The sequence below is a fragment of the Apteryx rowi genome, unplaced genomic scaffold (assembly GCF_003343035.1).
Source record: "Apteryx rowi isolate R43461 unplaced genomic scaffold, aptRow1 scaffold_232, whole genome shotgun sequence".
Classification (NCBI taxonomy): Eukaryota; Metazoa; Chordata; class Aves; order Apterygiformes; family Apterygidae; genus Apteryx; species Apteryx rowi.
In genome coordinates this window covers 282683-301482 of record NW_020448664.1, presented here as the reverse complement: position 1 = coordinate 301482, position 18800 = coordinate 282683, and the positions used below count along the sequence as shown (strand labels likewise).

The 18800-nt window shown below is 40.8% G+C and overlaps 1 protein-coding gene across 9 annotated transcripts in view; it reads right to left on the bottom strand.

Annotated features, from left to right (window-relative positions):
• Positions 1 to 7136: 7136 nt before the first annotated feature.
• The window catches only part of PHF21A (PHD finger protein 21A), a 137333-nt gene continuing 125669 nt past the window's right edge, over positions 7137 to 18800 (bottom strand). For all 9 annotated transcript variants that reach the window (XM_026065785.1, XM_026065787.1, XM_026065786.1 and 6 more), the window contains 4 exons: positions 12783 to 12938; positions 11098 to 11173; positions 10656 to 10759; positions 7137 to 8722 (listed from right to left, as the gene is read on the bottom strand). In XM_026065785.1, the coding sequence (XP_025921570.1) occupies positions 8468 to 8722; positions 10656 to 10759; positions 11098 to 11173; positions 12783 to 12938 (591 nt within the window). In that variant the 3' untranslated portion in view covers positions 7137 to 8467. The remainder of the gene's footprint in view (positions 8723 to 10655; positions 10760 to 11097; positions 11174 to 12782; positions 12939 to 18800) is intronic.

Below are 18800 nucleotides of genomic sequence, written 5' to 3'. Positions count from 1 at the left end.
AGCTGGGGGCTGTTAACAAAAAGCATTTGGAGAAACTCAGGCAGGCTGGGGGGTGACTGGGGCTAAGACACACAGCACCTTTCAGTGCTAGCTCATGGTTTGACCTCCCCAAGCCAGGACTTGCATTTTACAGCTTGGTCTCTGGGTGACATATTTGGTGSGGGTAGTGGTGGCCTTATCAACAAGTCTACTGAGATGGTGATTCACAGGAACGTGACACAGTGGTCAAGGCCGCCTTATTTTCTCTACAGAAGCAGAGCTCCCTTCATTGCGCTGTCTGCCCTAGGCTGCGGAAGACAAAGTGGGTGTTTGGAGACTGGAGCTAGTCAGCCCCCAAAGGACAAAATACTGCTCCAAAAGCTGCTCACTGCTGCACTGAACCCTCCCAGGCAAGCTGCAATTCACTGACACTCATTTCCCTATACCACAAGCTTTACTGCTGTTGACATAGCAAAGAGGTTTCCTTCCGTTGTGGCCAAGTTACCTAGCTGGGAAAGCCTACGCAGGAGGCTAAACAGGTTGGCACTAGCCCCTTGCCCCTTAATCCCTGGTTAATGTAGTTTGCAATAGCACTCCTGTGCCTTGCCTCTGTGGGACTATTACAGAAGGCCAAGGCCCCTCTGACAACTGTTCTGTGGCAACGCACATTTGGGGGCAAGGGGTTCCCTGAAGCCGTAACTGGAGTAAAGCAGTTTGTGGGGTGTGACCGCCCATTGGTTCTGGCTGCATGGGGCTGCTGTGCTCAGCCAGGGAGAACGGCTGAGTCTAAGGGGTTTATGTGGCAGTAAAAACCCTCCTTACAGTGCCCTGGCTGCCTGTCGCATATGGCATTGGGAGTGACTCAGAGACAAAGCACATTCTGGAAGGGAGTGCAGACGGGTAAGACAGTGCTTCTGGCTTTAGCGTCAATCACTGTTTTGATGCCAATGATAATTAAGTGAAGAAACGTATGAAACTATGATTAGAAATTACACATTAGCCTAGAACAAGCAGAAACACGCAGCCTCCTGCTTGCCTTCAGCACTGAGTGCTACTGTACCTATTCCTTCAACAGTGCCTGTTCCTAGTGCCCGCAGCCCAAGAAAACCAGCTTCTAGAGCTCTTTGAGTTGCCATTACCTGCTTTACAGAGGGGAAAGTGAGGCACGGAGGGGATTTTTTCTTTCTTTTTTAAATAAGTGCCCTCCCCACCTCAGTTTTGGTATGTCCAGTTCGAGAGGTCTACATCTGGACTGCAAGCAAGGGGAGCCCCTTGGTACAGCATATTCCCTGTGCTGCAGCAGTACCAGCCTGCAGTGCTGAGGACCCAAAATCAAGGCTGACCACTGAACACATGCCCTGGGCACTGGCCAAGGCCAACCAGTGAACCTGCACAAGTCACTGATTTACTCCCCTGCATAAGCTAAACCCACAAGGCCATTCTGGTTACTTACCAAGAACAGGGCTTTCTCAAAGCTCAGATGCAACAACATTTCTTTCCCAACAACATAGATAAAAGAAGACAGGGGACAAAAGGGCAGAGTTCTACATTCCTCTATTGTAAATTTAGGAAAAAGAAAATGTTGCTAATTCCTCACATGGTGAGAACTCTGCTGAACACAGCAGACTGATAATCTGTGCTGCTAACTGGCTTCCCTGCTGCCTTTCCGTGACGTCTTTCCGCTCAAGACCGAGCCGGGCTTATAAAGCTTTTAGGTTACCCAGGTACTCCTGACACTAATAGTAAACAGGCCCTTAAGCAGCTCTTCCTTTTTAGTTGTGGCCTGGGCTGGGTTTCTCCATTTGAAACATTTGACACCAGCTTGGGTATTACAGAGCGAAGAACAGAAACACAGAGTTTGTTACCCTACTTACAGGCTGGATCTGTGAGTGCAGGTCTCCCAGAAGGGTCCCCCATGGGCTGCTGCTTAACATTGCCTTGATGCAGGGCCTCAGCATGGCTCTCCAGGCTTAGCTCCTGAAGGGTCACATTAAGCTTATATGCCCCTGTCTAGTGGAACAGGTGAACTGCCTCCCTACCAGCATCCCTAAAGAAACCAGATCCTAAGGAAACAAGAAACATTGCTGCACAAACAGTTTTTGGCACAGAACTGCCATATCCAACAACCCAGAGAGCAAGAACCTCACACAGATAGTTCAAGAGAGAGTTAAGAAGTACCTGACTCACAGGTCCTGCCAGGCACCGTCTCCTCTGCTCACTTGAGATCCAGGGCACCTGGAAGCTGACACTGGTTTTGACTAGGCTGATCACACTCCAACTAGGAAGCAGTTACCACACTGGCAGAGCTGAAACTTTGGCTGCTCCCTGGAATAATTCTAGCCAGGGAGAAAATTTTCACTCAGTCCAGTCCAGATTAGAGCAGACAGGCTCCAACTGCCCCAAGGTTTGCTTGATCTGCCTCATCCCACATTGTAGCAGAGAAGTCAAACAAGACTCTGGTCAGGATGGGATGACTGGGGCAGTAGAAGCAAAGTCAGGGAAGGTTTGGTGCCTGCTTCCTTCCCCAACTTCAGCCAAGCAGCTCTTTTCTCCTACCACAATTTGTCCCTTTGGAATACAGATCAAGTCAGAAAATCAAGGCAGAATAAAGAGCCTTTCTGTCCCAATCTTTCCATTGAATTTTCAAACCCTGTGACTGCAAAGATATCTCCTCATATACTGATCCCTCATTTGCCTCTTCTGGATTTTTCCTGCCGTCACTTTCCCTCCTCAACTGTTTCCATTTCTTCTCTCTGCTCTCCTTCACCCCATGTAATCTTCCTTTCTTTTGCTTCTCCTTTTTGCTCTTTTCCTTTCTTCTGTCTCCAGACCTATACCCCTTCTCACTGCCCTTACTTTTATAAAGAGGTTTCCCATCTTTTCCTTTTCCCTGTGGCCCCTACCTCTGGCACAGGGAGAGGAGAAGGCTTGGTCTGATTGTTCTCAGGTGATAAACTCCGGCAACTTGCACAGGATAGCAATTTTCACAGCTCTCTGCTAGCTTGTTTTCAGTTCACTACTCATATGGTTTGGTAATACTGATAAGAGATACAAACAAGCCCTCACACAGGTAAGGTCTTGGTTTTCTAAAACAAGCCCACATCTTAAATTAACCTCTCCAGGAGAGGAGTTTGTCTTATTATGGGTCTATAATTACCAAGCTTACCAGTGCATGGTATAAATAATTTTCTTTATTGGCAAGTTTCAACTATGTGCTCAGCCTATACAAGACACAACGATGCAGAAAGTTCTTGTCCCAGATAAAAAATAAACATGGGAAAAATGGGAACTAAAGGGAGGGGATAATAAGAGTCACATTTTTCAACTATTACATTCCATTTTGTAGGTGTTACAAACAGGTCTGAGGCTTAAGGAAGAATCTGAGTAAGACAGCAATAATCTGGAGACAAGATGTCTGCAGCTCTTTGTGTTTTCCTGATCCCATCTGATTCTTAGGGCATTCCCTGATCCAGGTCTGATCACAGAAAACAAGGATCCAGAATAACATGTTGCTGTAAGGCTCACTCACATGCATTCAGAGACCAGAACCTAGCTGGTTGTTGCAAGCGTTCTTCGGAGACATTTTGCCTTCTGAATGACAGAAACTACAGAATCCAGAGAGTGCTTAGGAATGGCCTTTGCTGAGGTAGTTTGTTGACCAGGCAAGCCTAAACGCCAAATGATTAGCATGACAAAACATCTTCCTCCAGGTTCCTGACTCTTCTGAAGAATTTCTATATATTTGTCAGAAAATTCTCTGCAGTAACCCAGCAAGGTTGAACTTGCCCTAGATCTTCAGAATCCCAAGGGAGGACAAATGGAGGTGAAGAAGGGTCAAAACAGTATGACAAGACACAGCCAATTCTGCCCAAAGGGACATGGTCCACCAGGAAGCGTAATATCATTACTTCAGTGGTTACCTGAACAGCTGAAGGTACCAGGGAAGACCCCAGTAAAAGAGTCAATTTTGGTTTGACATCTGAATGTGATTTTTTAAAAACAGGTTTCATTAAAAAATATATATTCATCATTAGTGCTTCAAAAGCAAAGAGAGCATGGTGCAACCCAGCTGGGAAAAGAAAGGAAAGATAAACGTGCACTACAAACTTACAAATATTTTTCACTGTATCCACATCAGAAGGAAATGTCACAGTTTACTCCCTGCATTGTGGGCTGCCACAGCTTGGTGGGACTAAGAGGGAAGTTTCACTCTGGGTCTTCCTAAGCGCTGATTGTGCTGCTCTCAAGGGCTGTCTCTGCCACAGTTCATGGAAAAGGATGATTTGAAGCCAAGGAGGTCAGAATTAGTGTTCACATTTCTAGACAGCTGGAATACCAATTTGCTTTCTGAAGTCTGATCAGTTAAGAAGGGTAAAATACAATCTTGTTTTTCCCATCAACAACAAAGCTAACAGATCTGCCATAGAATTATCACCTCTTTAATTTCTAGGTCAGCAGATTTTAGTTCATATCCCCATGAACAGAAACTTGTTTGCAACAAAGGACAAAAATCTTGTTTTGGGCATGCAAATCATTAATTTATCCTACCACCATGATAGCTCCTGGCTAGCAATATCCTCAAAGAATCATCCATTCTGCTCACCCTGCCTACCAATAATCCCTAGAAGTATTGCCTTTACCATGTTTTGTACAGCTTGCACTAAACAAAGATAATAATACTAATGATAATACTAATTGTTCTAGCCAGGTCACATGCTCACTCTCCCACTTTGATCACACCACACCTTTCCAGCTGTTTTAAGAACAGATTGCAAGGAGAACAGAAAAACTACTTCTGCAACTCTTACTCTATTTCTGGGCGGTCAAAGCAGCAGGGTGACTTAAGGCCCTCAGCACTGGGCTGAGGGCCAAGAACATCTCTGATATGAGCCTCCTCTGCAGCCTCACCTTCTCCTTCTTTGTAACAGAGATTTAAAAGTCACTTATTTCCCACCAACGACAAGCAATGACATACGAATTAGTTAATATCTTTATGGTGGGTGGAAATACACAACATCAGCCATTACGGTAGCTTCCCAAAGAGCAGAAGTTTTAATACAAACTCAGTTTATCTGAAATACTACATGAGGAAAAAAAGAGCCCCAGCAGACCTTAGTACAAGCTTGAGCTTAAAAGCTGTCAAATAGTTTAAATTTATTCCTTGATTGGAATCTCTTACAGCTAGGAAAAAAAAAACATTTTCTTCTCTATTTAGCAAATGCCAATTCCCCTTCCACTCCATTGTTTCTAATTGGGCAGAAATGGCCCCAATTTACTTGTGTCTATGTAGCAGCAGCATCACCAGAGTAAGCACAGCCCTGGAAATGTTCCTTGCCTATTGACTGATGTTGCTGCAGAGTCAGTAGGGGAAGTGTCCAAAAATGATCAGTGAGAGAGAACTACCTAGCAGCATCAGAAGCCTAAGTTAAGATCATTTCTCTGCCAGGTAATGATTAACAAAAGGTGTGCTTTTATAGTCTATAATACAAACACTGTAACAAAAGGGAGATGTAAGTCTACACTTACCTACCAGGATTCTAGAGACAAGCAGATGCTTTGGAAAAGCAGTAATGGCTGTTTTAACAACTCCTGGCTGGTTAACTGCATTCAGATTTAAATGTGGCTACCACTGAATTTCACTTCCATCCCTCTTTGAATCAGCAAAGAAAACAGGAGGACTGTCAGCTTTCAGACATAGTTTGCTACCCCAAAATAGTGCAGTGCTTCCAGGAGAGCTGAGAAAACAACACTAGAGATAAGAACATGAGAACGACTACAACTCAGTGCAACTATTCCAGGATCCCATCTCTTACAAGGAACGTACTAGACGCTTCAGAAGAAGATGCAGGAATTACCCAAGTGACCAAGTAGAGAATAACCTGGCCAGAAAGGAAGTTTCTCCTGAGTATCTGGCAGTTAGCTGCTGGCTTATATTCTAAAGCAAGAAGGCTCGTATTCAGTTTATTATTTCACTTCATTGCTTCAAATACATAGTTCTATGTTTAAATGCCATGGGTTGTTGGCCCAATGATGCCCTGTGGTAATGAATTTCAGTGCTAACTGGGTTGATGCAAAGAGATTTTGGTTTTGATCAGTTTTGACGTCATTTGCCCAGCTGCCACTTCTGCTAACTTATCCTTGCAGCTCTACTAGTTCCAGAACAGAACTCAAACAACTAAGGATGGAGTCAAGGTTATTGCAGGCTTAGCTGAGAAGTGCATGTAAGAATCACTTTCCCAAGCTCCAGACAAGCCTAAGTACTCAGGATATCGGTTCTGAGCTCCACGCTGAAAATAGTGCACACTCACTTCTATGCAAGGAAGAAAGGTCTTTAAAGGACAGAAGGGCAACCTAAAGGAGAAGAAAGGAAACAACTCCAAAAATCCCACAGAAGCTACTTAGCTGTGGCAGCAAAGAGCCTCTCTCAGTCTATGTCTTGTCTGGACTATTCACTTCTTCCTCAGAAATGCATCCTTGAAATGCAAGCCTTTTCACTATTCCACTAGGAACATCAGCTGAGCAAGTCTGCCTTGCTAGCTGACACGTGCTCTGGGCCTCCAACAGGACGTGTAGCAGCCCAACTCTGCTCCCACTGGAAGTAAAGGGAATTTTGCCAGTATACCAGTGGAAACAGGGTTTGATATGCAGTAGGGAAACTAGGCAGCTCTGGGACACAACTGTAAGTGATCAGGATCAGCACACTAAACTGAGACAATGCCCACTGTAATGAGAAGCACAGGCCCAGCTTTGCTACCTAGAATAAAGGATAATAACATAAAAGAGATAAACTTCTGATATAAGGGGATATAACAGAAGGTGATTTCAGTCCAACAAACTCACTGTCTTTCATTCCCAAGCTCTAATCAATCCATATTACAAAAGTATAAAAGCCTTAAACGAGCATACTGCCAATGCTTTTCTCTGGGTTACAAACACATGAAAGAATGGGGAGATGCGGTAACAGCAGAGACAAGCCTGGCAGATCCTCCAGGTGGGGATGAGATCCAGCACTGTAGGATTTGATTCAGTTTAGAGTAGCCAGTAGCATGTATGGTAGAATTTATGGAAACTGTCCCATCAGATTTTAAAACACAAACACAGCAGAATGTCATCATAAATAAGCAAAGTCTGTGTTAAAAAATTCTAAGTACACAGCATTTTCTCCAGTTCTGACACCTTTTTAATAGAAATCACTTGTTTAGGAAACAAATAGCACTTTTGTAATTTTTTACAATGTTTCTTACCTTGATCTTATTTTAAGTAACACTAGGAAGACCTCAATATCTTTTATTTTCCTTTTTAATTTAAAAAAGTTGTTTTTTCCCCCAGATACAAAGATTTTGCCCTTGCATAAAAAAACAGTGCCCAAAACGATGACACAAGGACTCACAAAGACTCACTGTATCTCACTGACACTATTACTTCTAATCTATACCATGCAAGGTCCCATCTACCTCTTTAATTAGACTGTCAGCCTGAAAAACAGCTTTTCTATTCCTTATTTAGTTCTTGTTACCAAAAGAAAGAGAAAGGAAGCGAAAGAAAAGGACATTTCTCTGTTCAGTTCACACATCTGGGTCATGTGCTACTTTGTTCAGGATACTTTTGTTGTTTATAAATATAGAAAAGGATTGGAACCTCATTTTCAAGTAATCGATGCACATTTTCTCTTGGGACACCTCCATCCAACACTCCAAGCTGACCACTCTGGCCCTCTATTTTCCCACTCCCAATATAGGCTTTCCGCACGAGTGTGAGGACCCAAACCAATTCTGCAATGCATTTCTTTTGTCGAATGTGAAGAAATAGGATTAACCCAAAGCTGTTGGGACAGTAGATCCTCAGCCTGCACATGTGCTGGTTACTCAGTGAAAAGTCCATCTCTATTCCTTTTATACATCTCCTGTCTAAACAATAGTAAATACTGCTTATTTGATAGACTTGTCCCTTCTGGGCACTGGGATTCGATAATTTATATTTCTGTTTTTTTGGTTTAATAGTACTGAGAGTTTAGAAACAGGAAAAGCCCACAGGCTCTTTGGACTTGTTTATTTTTTTCCCCTAGCTAAACAAACTGTTCTGCAAATAAGGATTTGAAACCTGCTCTCCTCCCTCATCCCTGCTCCTCACCCCAAACAAAAATAAAACAAACCTATAGTGGCTGTGGAGGCTGCTGCAGGCACACACTGGTGTAAAATATAGAGAGAGTAAATATATTATTTCACTTGGCATGGTGCTGGCAAAGAACCCCCAGCTGGCACTATTCATGTAACATGATCCAAACTTTGCATGTACACACAGAATAAGAAGGATCAATTGGCAAACTCCGGTGCCGCCTGGCACAAGCATCTTCACGCTCTCTCTGGAACCAAAGAACTAAAGAATTCTGCACTTTCCAGAAGAAATCCGGTTTTGCTTTTCTAGAGTTTCGTTATTTTGCTCCTCCTCCTCGCCGCCACCTCCCTTGGCTCCTTCTTACTTCACTGTGTTATTTAGTCTCATCGCCCTTGTTACAGTTCACCATGCAGCTCTGGGAAGGGGAGGGGGCTAAGGTGGAGGTGGCAGCATTAGTATTGTTAGTGGAGTCCATGCCATTGGAGATGGCTACTGAACTGACCTCAGAGTTTATGGGTTTTGAAAGGTCGATGCCTTGGATGAGGCGGATCAGTTGTTTTACCTTCTCCAAGGAGCTGTGCATCTCCTTCTGTTTTGCAAGGATGGTATTCTTCATTTCCATGCATTTCTGTAGGAAATCAGAAAAGCAATAGTAAGTTCAAGCTTTACCCTCATATGAATGAAAGAAGGTAAGAGAAGGAATAGGATTATCACAGATCTAAATGTAAGCACCTAGAAAGGACTGCAGCTATAATTTCACTTTCCCAGCCTGGAAGACATCAAGTCTAAGAGCTATGTTTTAGGAGAATTCACACTTGCTTGCTGAGGAATTAAATCTCCCGTACAAAGCTGCTATGGCCCCTTTTATCCCGAGGTGTTCTGCAAATCAACACAGACAGCTCCATCCTTTTGTGTTTCTTTTGAAGGAAAACTTCCAAGTATATGTTCTTATTATTTTTATATTATCATTGCATTGCTGAAATTTCTTTAGCTCAGATCTGCAAACGCAGGCATCGTACTGCAGCTGACTGCTGACAGTGTGCGTGCATGCCACTAATGGGATACAGCCTTTGCTTTCACATACATTTTAGCAGGAACATCACTTCCTCCTCTCAATAAATAAAGGGGGATTTCAAAAGAAAAACAAATCCTTCTTCACTTGAAAATCTTATTTTGTGGCCACTTTTTTCTCTTTAGAAGCTGCAGTATCCTAGCTAGTTCATCAGATTAGAGTCAGGGTAACATAATATCATTTGTGGATTTTTTTTTAAGTTTTGAAGGTGAAAAACTGCTGATATCTATATTTGAAACTCTCACAATGGAGGAGGTGGCAGCTATTTTATGTCTATGACATTCAGGTTCCTACATGAAGATGGCAACCTTCTTACATTTTTTAAACCTTTTATCTACACTGATCTCCAGACACTGCTGCTTTCACAAAAGCAGCTCATGGCATCATAAAAACACCACAAAAATTGGTTCTAATGTGTCTTTTTTGGACAGTTCCAGTGAAAGCATAAACAATGAGCAGACCAGAGAAAATAAACAATTCTCCTTACCTACCGTCAATCTCTCTTGTTAAAGGCTTGCGCCTGCCTGTGTACATTACTGAGATGCAGTACTAGCGCTCTAGTGCTGCTCAGGTTATGCCCAGCTACTACTAAACAGAAGATGACAGTCTCCAGAACTGCTAACAAGCATCTTTCACCACTTTTTTACTAGCAACCTTTTCATTTGTAATGTCAGCATTTAGAGGTCTTTAAGCTTGGGGCACTTACTTTTCTTCTAAGAGACAAAGACAGGCAGACCAGAAAGTGCTTCTGTATTACCCCCCGCCCCCCAAAATCTAAATATATATCCAGTCTTAATGAAGCTGCCACATAAGAGATTTCAGTATATTTAATTCTGTAGTTATGCTAAGTGAGGGGCTGAAAACTACACTGACAACTCGTGAGCCTGATTTGCATACTAAGGTGAGAAAAAACAACAAATTAATATGTATGTTCCAATTATTGTTATAAATTAAGGTGGAAACTACAGCTTCTGGTTAGAAGTATGGCATGGTCCAATTAACAATATAACGCAGAGGTATGCATGGTGTGTCCAAGGGCTGATTGCCAACACAAGATGTCAAGAGCCTGAGAGCCACTCATGAGTAAATGGTCACTTTTATATTAGGAACAGCTGGAAAACACACGAAGGCTGTAACTCCTACTATGCACACAGGCTCAACCATTCAAATTGAGGTGAGCCACCGGACAATTCGACTTTCTCTACTGCTCACAGACAATAATCCTGTGGGTTGCTGACATTATAGGTCATCCTGTGTCTACAATATACAACCAGTATGCATCATGCATAAGTCACCCAGTGTAAGTATATGTTGGCTATACTTCATTCCTGCTCCCCAAGGTCCTAGAAAAAGCAGAATAAACAGCTCATTCAATTCTCAGTAAATCCAGTGGAAGATAGGTCTGGTCCATGGATTCACTCTACAGCCTTTTTTCTATATTCTGGCACCAGAACACAACTGCAAAGTTATTTGGGAGAGCAATACTCACCGTTATAGAATTGCTGAGCTGTTTGACCTTCTGCTCTAGTTGTTCTCTTTCCTGTTTTAAATCTGAACTCCATTTAAGTAGTTTCTGTTTTTCCTCTTCTTTTGCTGCAAAACAGAATACTAATCATCTCAAGGAATAATATTTAAAATGTTCCTGTTACACACTGTAGACAGAGGCTCTAATCTGCTTTACGTAAAGGGTGTAATTGTGTTTAAAGTCAATTCAACAACTTGCACACTGAATCACACCCAAAATTTCACCTGCACAAATAAGCATCACAAAAGGTTGAACAAATATGTAGATTGCCCTTTTCATATTACTAGTGACCAAGGTTCTTCCCCTTTAATCTCCTTTTGTAAAGGCATTACTGTTCTATCCTACTCCCTCATAACATTTTTCAACATTACAAGTGAAACACAAGTGTCGTTCACCATTTTCCTACCTGCTTTATATGCAATATATGAATGAACAATTGCTAAAGTTCCTGGCCATGGTATTGCTTCTTCCTTCTTTAGCATCTGAAAGAAAAATGCATAGACATTTAGCTGGTACACAACCTATCTCTAGGAATGGAAAAAGGAGAGAGAGAAAGAGAGAAAGACAGAGGATTTTCTTTTATTGCTATCATTAGTCTCAGCCCTGTTAACATGAAGCTTTGCAGACCTGTTCTGAGATTAAAGAGAAAGAATTATTCAAAACTGTACTGTAGCTCCCACAAATGAGGCCTGTTTCTCACAAAGGCCAGCATTTTCTCAAAATTCCCTCCCTAGCCACAAGCTTAAAGTCAAGCTTGCCAGGTGAAAGAAACGTGATTTCATTGTTAGACAAATTGCTGATTTTAGTTGTTCTGGGAGAAAACTTCTCATGGCACAGAGCAGTCTCCACTCTGTACATTCAAATATCACACTTCCTGGCTAATATAACGTGATACTGTCCTATCTCCCCTTTCTTATTAGAATCATCTTTAAATACACTTGCCAAACCCTCCTTATAAAGGTAAGCATCATTTATGTCTTTAAGATCAGAAACATATTCCTTCCTAAGGAACTTTATTTAGAGAGGAAAAACATATACTCTGTCTTTGCGATATGCAAATCAGAGAGGTGACTCAGAAGATAGAGGACTCAGTCACTATACAGGGAAATAACTCAGATTTTTTTTTCCTTATTTTGTGGTAACTAATCAGAGAAACATAAAGAGGAGGGAGAAGGTGAGAGTAAGCAAGAGCAATAATGGGGAAGTTATGACATTCCCCCCTCATTTGCAACTACTGACCAAGTTGCTTGCATTTTGCATCTTCATTCTTCTGAGCAGCATATCCTATATCAGGCTGTTTTCTTATTTTACCATCTGGTTAACAGAAGGTTGCATGGGCTACCAAGCAATATGCTAAATTAGACAGAACGCTAACAGCTTCAGACTGCTATTAACAGCAATCCTTTGCAACTTCCGGAGTTCCATGTCAGGGCTATATAAACAAAAGCTTACTTCTTTATTTTGTAATCTCAATGCAATTAGATAAGAAATATTAAAATACAATCTAACCATTTCAATTGTGAACTTTCAGAGAGGGATTTGGAAGGAAGAAGACCCAAGCTATTTGCCTATCATCATTATTCTGATGATAGATGATACTGTTAAAAGAGATCATTGAAGACAATTTCTCTGATGTTTGATTTATAACAGCAAACAGGGGCTTGTATTTTCTCAATCTATTAAGGTAGGCTTGTGCAAATATCCTATTTATTTCTCCAGAAGAACATACTTATAACTGTTGAAGAAACAATGTGCTTAAAACATACAAGAAAATTTCTATGGTCATAGAGAACCTTTCCCAAAAGTTTGTGTGCTTTGCCCCAGAAAAGCAGTGTAAAAATAGAAGGGTAACAGATAAGACACCTCAAGTCTGGCAGCACAAAAGCAAGACTTAAAAGTTTTTGTATTTGTGGGTACTCCCAACAGAGGTAATTTGATCAAATTCACACAAGCCTTATTACAGATCAAATAGAGTTGTTCAGTGTCAGGCTGTCTTGATCTAAGTAAGCCAAGTGATCTGGTTATTTTCTTTAACTCAGAATAATCTTTGTAGTGCATTGTATATAACTCTCCCTGTCTGTCAAACAATACCTGGTCTTGACATTTGGGACAGATCCACATGCCCTTGGGAATGGTTTTCAGAGGCGGGTCCAGACAGTCCAGGTGATAAACACGTGAACATGTGTCACACATCAGCAACTGCCCACTTTTTCTGCAAACACTGCAAAAATCCTCATGGATATCGCCCTATAAAATTGATGGAAAGGGGTGAGGGTGGGAGGGAGAGAGAGAGAGAGAGAGAGAGAGAGAAGGCAAAAAGTGAACTTTGACCTTTGACATCTACATCGTAGCTGAATGCAAACTTGCTAGCACACACTATTGCTAAGGGGATTCCAAATGGTTACACCCTTTTTAGGAGGTGAAATGGGAAAACCAGTCAGGATGTCAGAAACACTACTCCCTCTGTCCTCCCAAGGTAAAATGTCATAGCAAACACTTATCACCATAGCTTCTATTAACAACTGCTACCTCATATCCTGTTGTATTTAAGATTCCCTCCTTCCTCTGATTTTCCGCCTAAACTGATAAGTTACTCACTATCTTAACCCTTCTCATTTTTGGATGTAAGCACAACTCCACTTGGGGAATGCAGATGAGGCTGCCTCTTGCCAATAACAGTATGTAAGAAACCCCAACTGAGTGATATCAAACTTAAAAGAATACTGTCAAAGATTTAGGTCACCTTTAACAATGAAACTGGAAGAAAAAGGTGTTCTGATTGTAAATGAAACAGAAATAATTATTTTCTGAGACAATTATTTTACTTCACTTAGGTTACCTCAAGCTGCACCAGAAAAGCTGTGACACAAAATTTTGTCACTCTCTACAGACAGCAGTTTCATCACTAACATAAGCTGAGAGCCAAAATGAAGGGATACCATGAGTTACTTCTAACTAAGGATTTTTTTAAAACATAACTGACAGTGAATCTTTAAAAAATGTAGGTTTAGTTACTATTGCATCATCATCAGAGGTAATTCTTTTCTACAGCCATTAACTCCCCAGAAAGGAAGGTCTGGTCTTTGTCACTTTTTTCTCTCTCTCTTCCTCCTGTTACTCCCATCTCATGCTTTGGAGTTTTCTTCTGTTTGTTTTCCTTTATTTTTGTGGACATTTCAATAAAAAGGCACTACAGAAAAATGGTTTAGAATCCACAGAGTTGGAAAAGGGGCATCCAGATGCCCTCCCCTCTCCACCTGTGGTCTGTTCTGGCAACTTGATGTATCCTTGGCCCCATCCGGAAGTCTCTCAAATACATAGTTCTAGGTGACTTCAGCCAAAGTTTCACACACACAAAGTCTGCAAGATCACAATCTTCAGATGTGTATGATGAGACAAACTGTACATATCTGCTCCCTTTGTATGAAATATCAGTGCATGCAATGTTTCATTTTGACCTGTACTGTCTTTTCACATTGTGTGAATAAGTTCCATCATCTTAGAATGATATTGGATTGGTCATGCACTTATGCATTAAGTTGCCAGGCAAGAAAAATGGCACTAATCTCTACTGTGGATAAAATATTAAACATATTAGAAGAATGACACACAAGCAATCTGCTAAGGTTTCTACTTTCTGCCTCTGTTGCTGATGAGGTTTTTCTTTGAAGGGAATGCTATTCTTCTCTTAATTCCCAAGGTTAGTGCTGCTGTCCTGTTTTGTAAAGGATCAATCTTTAGTGAATTTTCAGTGCCTGTTTCGGTTCCGTAACTCCCACGGATCATTGAGAGCTGGGTTCTAGTATTATTTCATCCTTTAATGACAAAGAGTTTTTCAGTGTTAATTGAAGAATTAAATGAGTGACATTTCATGCCTCTTGTGAAGTGATCTGTGTAACCAGGCTGGTAAAAACCTCTGTTGCTCTATCATGCATTCTGCAGTACAAGGAAGGAAAAGAAGGCAGGCAGAAAATGTCATATAAGCTAAAAAAAATCTTTTGCCACCTGAGAAAAAATTTAAGAGGAAAATTCTCACATTTTAAAAGAAAATTTTCATTCTAGAAAATTACATGTGTTGTTAAGATGCTTTGGATTGCCACACACAACAAAGACATTTGTTACCTAGCTGGGGGTTATTAGTATGCTAAAAACCAAACACTGCAAAATCTAACATTGTGCAGAAATAGATCTAAACGAGAGACCCATGCAGCTGCTTCTTGAGGGGGTGACACTTAGAAGTTTACACTTAGAAACTTCTAAATTCAACAGAATGTCAAAAAACAACAAGTCTTGTGACTGGTTAGTGTGCAGCACTGGGGAACTGGCTGGAATGGCAACACACATGCACCGAGTCCATTGTTCTATTCTTATTTGATTAAAACGATGATGCAAAATGCAGGGCACTTCCTGAGAATTAGTAACTGAGATTACCAAAATCCCAGCCACTACTTAATTTCCAAGAAATACCCCAGGTTTTATTTACAGTTAATGTATAATGGGGGCTGGATTCTATGTTGTGACATGCACCCACTAACCAGCTTCTGGACCTGCTCTGTGCTCACTGAGGCTGCTCTGACATATGCTACAGGCTGAGAAGACTGAAGAATAATTTCAGAACAGAGAAGTATAAAAGGTGATTTAAGGTCACTTTTTGTTCTGCACCAAGAGAAGAGAAATGCAATCAAAAGCCTTTCAGATAGCAAACAGTTTTCTTTAGTTTGGTACAGTGTTTACAGCAACAGGGTTGGCTTTAGACAACAGAACTGAATAATACAGTATCAGATTAGAAATATATGTAGGCTGTGTGTTTGAATATGTAATATCTATATTTATATGTACATTACACTGGAAAAACATGGGAAAACTAAATATTCTGTGCCAAAAAATTTGTATGACCATGTAAATAAAGATGACCATAAAATACATGTATGATGTAAGTAAACTAAGGTATCACAGGAAATAATAATTCTGATGTTTCCTAACTTTTACCTGCTTGATTTTGCAATCTGAATGTTCTCTAAAGCTCTTCTCAGTTGGAACTTTGTTTTGATATAAAAAGTTTACTATTAAAAGACATTTTGTGACCATAGATCTGAACCATCACTAGGATGGAGATTTTTAAATAGAAGAGAGTCTTGCACTATTCTTGCTGCTGAGTGATTAACTGCCAAAGGCAACTGCTATCCTCCAGGTGAATGTGCTGCTACCGTGTGAGGGAGAATCACACATCACCAAGTAATTCACAGCCAACTGCCATGCAAACACAAAAAGTTCTGCTCAACCCCTGCCTACTGCATCACTTCCTTCCTTCTCCCAGGCTCTAGTCCTAACTTTTACCCCTCCATCCTCATCTCCTCTCCCATCTCAAGTTTCTGCTTCATCCTCCCTTCAAAATTCACCTCTGTCATTCAGAGAATGGCAATTTGGGAGAAAAGCAAGAAGGCTGCTCTGAGCTGCAATGCCTGGTGCTGGGAGCTTGGCCAAATTTGTAATTTTCACTAGGTTGTCTAAAGACAAAGATTATTTAAATGCTAAATTTCAAATTTCCATTCTAAAGTCTATAAGAATTAGACCTTCTCAGCAAAATGAACATAAAAATATTCTAAAGATGGGCAAAACTACAGTTACCTTCTGTATCTGTCTGAGGAATCGCTAAATTGTTTTTACTGAGACTTTCAAAATAACCTTTTACTTAGGCACACGTGTCATGTTTTCAATTTGTATTTCCCAAAAGCTGGAGGCCGTAACCACAGGCAACATTTTCCGTCCTATCTAGAACAAACAGATCTTTCTATATTAGCACCATCCGCTAATTGTGTAGACCCAGTTCAACATGATATAAACTGGCCTCTCTGCCAAAAGATGTGATCCTGCCTTCTCTACACAACCCAGGCAGTCATTTCTGTCCCCTGCGTAAGGCTGACACAAGAACGTGTGTGGCTGTAAAATAAACCAGACCAGGTCATGATCTGGGCTAAGACTAACAATATTTTAGCTGTGTCAGTTCCCTTATGCAGATCACAGTGGGGCCTCAGAAACGTTGGTGCTGGCACAACACAAGAGGCATTAAAGGGATGAGAAACAACTGCTGGGGAAGGCAGGAACAGTTCCTTTCAGTGGCATTAATGCCTTCTGCTACTTTAACAAATCCATAAACCGTGGCATGAGTATCTCAGTGTATAATGTATTGTACATCTAATTAAGCTGCAAGCTCCTTAGATGAAAAGGACCTAATTTTCCTTTGTCTTCATCTCTGGCACCACTCATACTGCTGGTTTTTAAATAAAGAGCATTATGCAGCACTTTTCCAACCAAGGATCCTAAAGCCTTTTATAAATATTGCTAAGTTCTCAACACTCAGATGGGCAAAGGAAGCACTATGCCAAATGTATAAATGGGGGAAACTGAATCACAAGGAAGGGATGTGACTGCACAAGCTTATACAGAAATTTTATGAGAACATATAAACAGAAGACTGCCTTCCAGCTCAGCGCTGGCAATGGGAGACCATTCCTCTCCCACTGATTAAGTTACTAAGGACTATAACATGTAACGACAGAAGAATTGACCTCATATTTACTTCCCTTCTGCTATTTTGCTGTCTCTGAAAGTTCAAATTTTGTTAACAAAAAAAATCTGAAATACTGTTTTGATGAGGACTTTGAAATATGTTTTCTGCTTTTATATGTATTTTATTTTATATGGAATTCAAAAACAAACATTGCTGAAAAGTCTAACTACAGCATTAGCTCAACTGATGGAGAATATGGAACTTTGGGATTAAATTCTTTCAAAATATTAAAACCACAAAAATGTTAATGCTTTAATACTGCTGTTGCTTACGCATAAACGAAATGACTTGTCTGGAAACATTTTAAAGGAGATGTGTATATTATTCTGAAGGGGAAAGAGTGCTACTGTACTATATTATAGTATGCTCAGGTAAGAGAATATTAACTATCTACTGTGTAATCTTCCACTGTCTCCTCAAAAATATTTCTATTTTCATTAATTAATTAATATCAAATAATCCCAAACCTATGCTTAAATACTAACCAAATTCCTCAAGCTGAGGACATTCTGAACTAAATTGAAACCCTACAAAAGTTCTCCACTTTTGATTTAGCCTGCTGTAGACAGGCACTGCAGAAAATAGGACAATATCACATTAAACTCTTTTGAGAGTTCTTACGGAGTGGGAAAAAGACCCAACAGTACACACACACAAGTCAGGAGATGGAAAAGACCTACCACATTACCCAACCTTTTTCTTGGGGCCAATGCAAAAAATGTTTTCTCCACCATGTCTTCTAGTCATTTGTACTGTTTACTTTTAAATGTCCCCAGAGATGGTGCTGCCCCATCTTCCATCTGAGAGGTTGTTCCACAGTCTCATTCATTTGACTGTCAGGAAGGGTTTTTTATAGTCAAACACTGCTCTGCTCTCAAAAGTGACCATATAAAAGAACACCTTTTAATTTCACATACATATTCCCTGTGTAAGAAAATTGCATCTATTTACTTTCATGACTCAGGCACAATTGTACTATTTCTATTCCTGTCACTTATGCAGAGCAAATATAGTTCAGAGGCAAGAAGCTGGCTTCTATTCCTTCCGGTAAGCGGTCAGTAGAGTTGGTCACTCAGTCTGAGCACTTACAGTGGTGCAATTGCACAGATGAAAGCTGCACAACTGTACCTTAAAGCCCATTTCAGATGGCTGTGCCTTAGTTATATGTGATAATATGTGAAAAAGAGACCACCCTGACACAGACTGCAGAAGGAGTCTGCAACATTGGTATGCAGAAATAAGCAAGTACCTTTTTATTTTTAAACTGTGCCCACTAATTAGTGGTGACTAAAGGGCAAACACGTTACTGGAAGTGTATAACGTATTGTCTATAACTCCTGAGAACTTTTGTGCAATGAATTGTCTTACCCATACTGAATAGTCACAGTACACTTTCACTCAAACCATAGGGTACAGTTCCTTTGTTACAATGTCACTTCAGGCCTACACAGCAACTCAGCTCAATTTTCCCATTACTTGTTTCCTGATGTTTACATCTGACCTTAAAAATTTTTCATCACATTTTTGCAAGAAATTAG